This window comes from Babylonia areolata, chromosome 33 (genome assembly GCF_041734735.1).
Source record: "Babylonia areolata isolate BAREFJ2019XMU chromosome 33, ASM4173473v1, whole genome shotgun sequence".
NCBI classification, from domain to species: Eukaryota; Metazoa; Mollusca; class Gastropoda; order Neogastropoda; family Buccinidae; genus Babylonia; species Babylonia areolata.
The window spans coordinates 17,162,608-17,166,017 of NC_134908.1; the positions used below are offsets into that span (position 1 = coordinate 17,162,608).

Here is a 3,410-nt window from a genome sequence, read left to right on the forward strand (position 1 = left end):
TTGGTTTATACACGTGCAGAATGCATCTTTTGGGTAGTTTGATGCATTTTGATATATATTTTTTTTTAAAGTTTATTTCTATGTTTTCGTTTGAATTGGATTCTGTTTGCCAATGTAAGGTGTAGCAAGTTGCTTACATGTTCAGGTTGATATTTTTGTAATCTTGGCAATTGGCATGTTCAAACCATGCATGATTTCCATAATTTATGGCCAAATTAACTGTAAATGTGCTACCCCCCCTCCCCCCCCCCCCCCCCCCACCGATACAAACCGACCCTCATTTTAAGTTCATGCGGCAATGTCACAGTATTAATTAATCCATTCATAAAAGGACAAAGGAACAAACACAGAAACAAAAAGAACAGTTCAAATACAGACAGGTACAAACAGCAGTCAACACTAACCTGGTATACTCGAATGATTATCACTATGATGTCTCGGAGAGTTTCAGTCTCTTGAGGGCAGGTTCCTTCGTCGAACGGGGTGTGGCATCTCTGCAGTAGTTTTTGATGAGGATGTTGGCTACTATCCTAGCATGTCTCTCCTTCATGTGAAACTCGTACATGTCAGACAGGGCCAGGGCTATCCTCATGAATGAATGACGGCACACAGAGTTCTTGACCACATTGAAGATGATGAAACTAAAAATTGTCCATTGACAGGCCCTGTCAGACGGCACCTTTAGACCTCCTCTGTCAAGTGATTTTGTGTACTGGCCATATTTATCAAAGTAAAAAGATGTTTGTCCCTCTTCATAGTCAGTGTCTTTTCTTGTGACATAGCCAGCGATGTATACAAGCACTGACTTGTTCTCGTCAGAGACCAAGTCCTCTAGCGTCTCAATGTCATCTACCGCCTGGCATGCCTTCTCATCTTGTTCAAGATTGAACACACAGTCAGGGCAAGAGTGCCCTGGCTCCTCCACCTCAAGGGCTGCCTCCGCTTCAAGGGAGAGAAGGAGCCTGGACCTGTTGATGTTGGTCTTCTCTATGATTTGCTGGACGTTGATAAAGTATGTCCCCCCTGACCCCTGGCGCAGCTTGCTAAATTCTTTCTCCAAGGGATCAGTGGAGAACTGTCCAAATAGAATGTAGTCGTGGGCAGGAGAGAGAAGGAGTTGTCTACACAGGCTGACTAGTCCATTGCAAGTGTGATGCACTGCTCTCGCGGTGTCCCGTGTCAGCTGTTTCTGTCGCTTCCCCTGCTTGCCAGACATCTCTAGGGCCATCTCTCCAAATTGAAGCACAGTATTAAGTCTCTCATCGTTAGGGTTGCTGATGGCAGCCTGCAGTGGATCTCTCCGCCGATCATCCATGAACTCGGACTTAACGTTGACAATTTTCCACCACGTCAGCACCTTAAGTATGAAGGCCGCAGTGTCCTTCACCTCATCAGTCTGTTCCAGTCTAGGGTGGTTCAGCAGGGCTTGGTGGGTCTTTTCGCTGAAAACCTTCAGACAGGTAGACACCTTCTGCCTCTCGATGGGTTTTGGTGAGACAGCCACTTCGTCCAAGTCTGACATCTTCACCAACGAGTCACACTCGAGCTTGTAAAGGTTGACAAGGTGTCTCCACTTTGCTGTCCTCTGCACACCATTGTCTTCAAAAGTCAGCTCTCCTGTAGCCTCAGTGAGCCAGTTATTACGGAGATTCTTCAGCAGATGGACGTAATCATACAGCAAAAAGACACCTCCTGCAGTTTCCCAAGGCCTGTGGGGGTCACCAGCAAGCATCTTGAACAGGGCTTGATTGTTCCTATTCCCGTCACAGATGACTGCCTTTACATTTCCACCAGCACAGTTGATGGCCTCCAGACACAGCTGAACCTGGTCGTGCAGAAACTGCGAGTTCAATTTTGATACTGGCAAGATCTTTGACAAGAACTTTGGGCCGCCAAACATACACGAAACCATCATGCCCAGCACAGTCTTTGCAAGACACTGAGGGTTGTCCACACTGCGGCCAAACACTCGCCCACCATGGTATAGCATGGACTTCTTTACATACACCTCATCCTGCAAAAGAACACACATTTTCTGTCTGTCTTGTAGATTGGCGAATACTGCACTGGAGAATGTTGTCTCATCTAATCTTGCCACTTTGGAAGTTATCCGAGTCAATGTCTGCACAGATGGGAGTTGCAGATCATGGCGCAGGGTCTCGTACAAACACCGTGATGTGGCAAAATAGGTGAATGCTCGGATGATGACAGCAGGTGTGTACATTGGCTTCCCTACTTGCTGTGATCCCATGGCCTGCATCTGCTGTTGGATGATCACTTTCTTGTGGTCCATTTCTAGACAGTTCAAAAATCTGATACTTTCCTCTAGTGCTGACCAAGTCTTCAGTGCGGTGATTCTGTTCTTAGACAGGGTTGTAACAGTACACTTCACACCCAAGTGGAAAGTCTCAAAGCTCTGGTCTTGTGCAATTCTGGTTAAAAATAAATAAATATATATAATATTAATAAATATTTCTTCTTGTAAGGCGCTGTTCTCCTCAGTGAGGACTCACAGCGCTCACATTCACACACACACACACACACACACACACACACACACACACACACACACACACACACACACACCATACATTCACACACACACACACATACATTCACACACACACACACACACACAGAGTGACATACACACACACACCACATACATTCACACACACACACAAATACACATGCACCTAAGCTCCTTGCACACACCACATACATTCACACACACACACACACACACACACACACACACACACTGACACACACACACATGCAATATGTGACAACTATCCGAAGGCTACATGAATACTTTGGTAAAAAGGTGAGTTTTTAGAGTGGATTTAATCTATGTGAGTTATTATTGTTGGGTTTTTTTTTGGTTTTTTTTTATCAGTGGGGAGTGAATTCAAATTTGGGGGCTTGAAAACTGAAGACTCTCTCACCTTGTTACAAATAGAGGAATCCCATTCACAAATTTCCTGGCTTGAATATGAAGCACAGTCTCGTCCATGTATGAAATCACAGGTGCAGGCAAATCCGGCTCGCCGGACAACAACTTCTGTTTCAATTCTTCGAAAGTCACACTGTCTTTCAAGTTGAATGCCTCTTGCTGATCCTCTACCCTGTTCCTCACGGAACTTGAGGAACGTGTTGTTGAGCGAGGAGGGGGTGGTGAGGTAGGCACTTGACTTGATGGAACGTTAGGCCACACAGAGGGTGGAAATTTCGGTCGCAACTTTCCATTCTTTGAGACAGTTTCGAAGCCGGGGGGCCAGTGAAGTGCACAGATCACAGTATTCTTCGTCAGTACGAACTTGTCGTTTGGAATTCTTTTAATCCACGAGTCTTTGTCGCTTTCATTCGATGGAAATCGATAAACAGAAACTTTCTCCTTCTCGTCACAA

At 45.5% G+C, this 3,410-nt stretch overlaps 1 protein-coding gene across 1 annotated transcript; it reads right to left on the minus strand.

The window, feature by feature from the left end:
- Nucleotides 1-273: 273 nt before the first annotated feature.
- LOC143277020 (uncharacterized) lies at nucleotides 274-3,156 on the minus strand. The gene is made up of 2 exons (XM_076581741.1): nucleotides 2,949-3,156; nucleotides 274-2,432 (listed from the first exon to the last, which is right to left on the minus strand). The coding sequence occupies exons 1-2, from the start codon at nucleotides 3,014-3,016 to the stop codon at nucleotides 428-430; spliced, it is 2,073 nt and encodes a 690-aa protein (XP_076437856.1). The 5' UTR covers nucleotides 3,017-3,156; the 3' UTR covers nucleotides 274-427.
- Nucleotides 3,157-3,410: the final 254 nt, after the last annotated feature.

Coding starts and splice junctions, on each gene's coding strand:
- LOC143277020 (XM_076581741.1), bottom strand. CDS start 3,016: ATGGACGAGACTGTGCTTCATATTCAAGCCAGGAAATTTGTGAATGGG. Junction 2,433..2,948: donor ATTCCTCTATTTGTAACAAG/GTGAGAGAGTCT, acceptor ATTTTTAACCAG/AATTGCACAAGACCAGAGCT.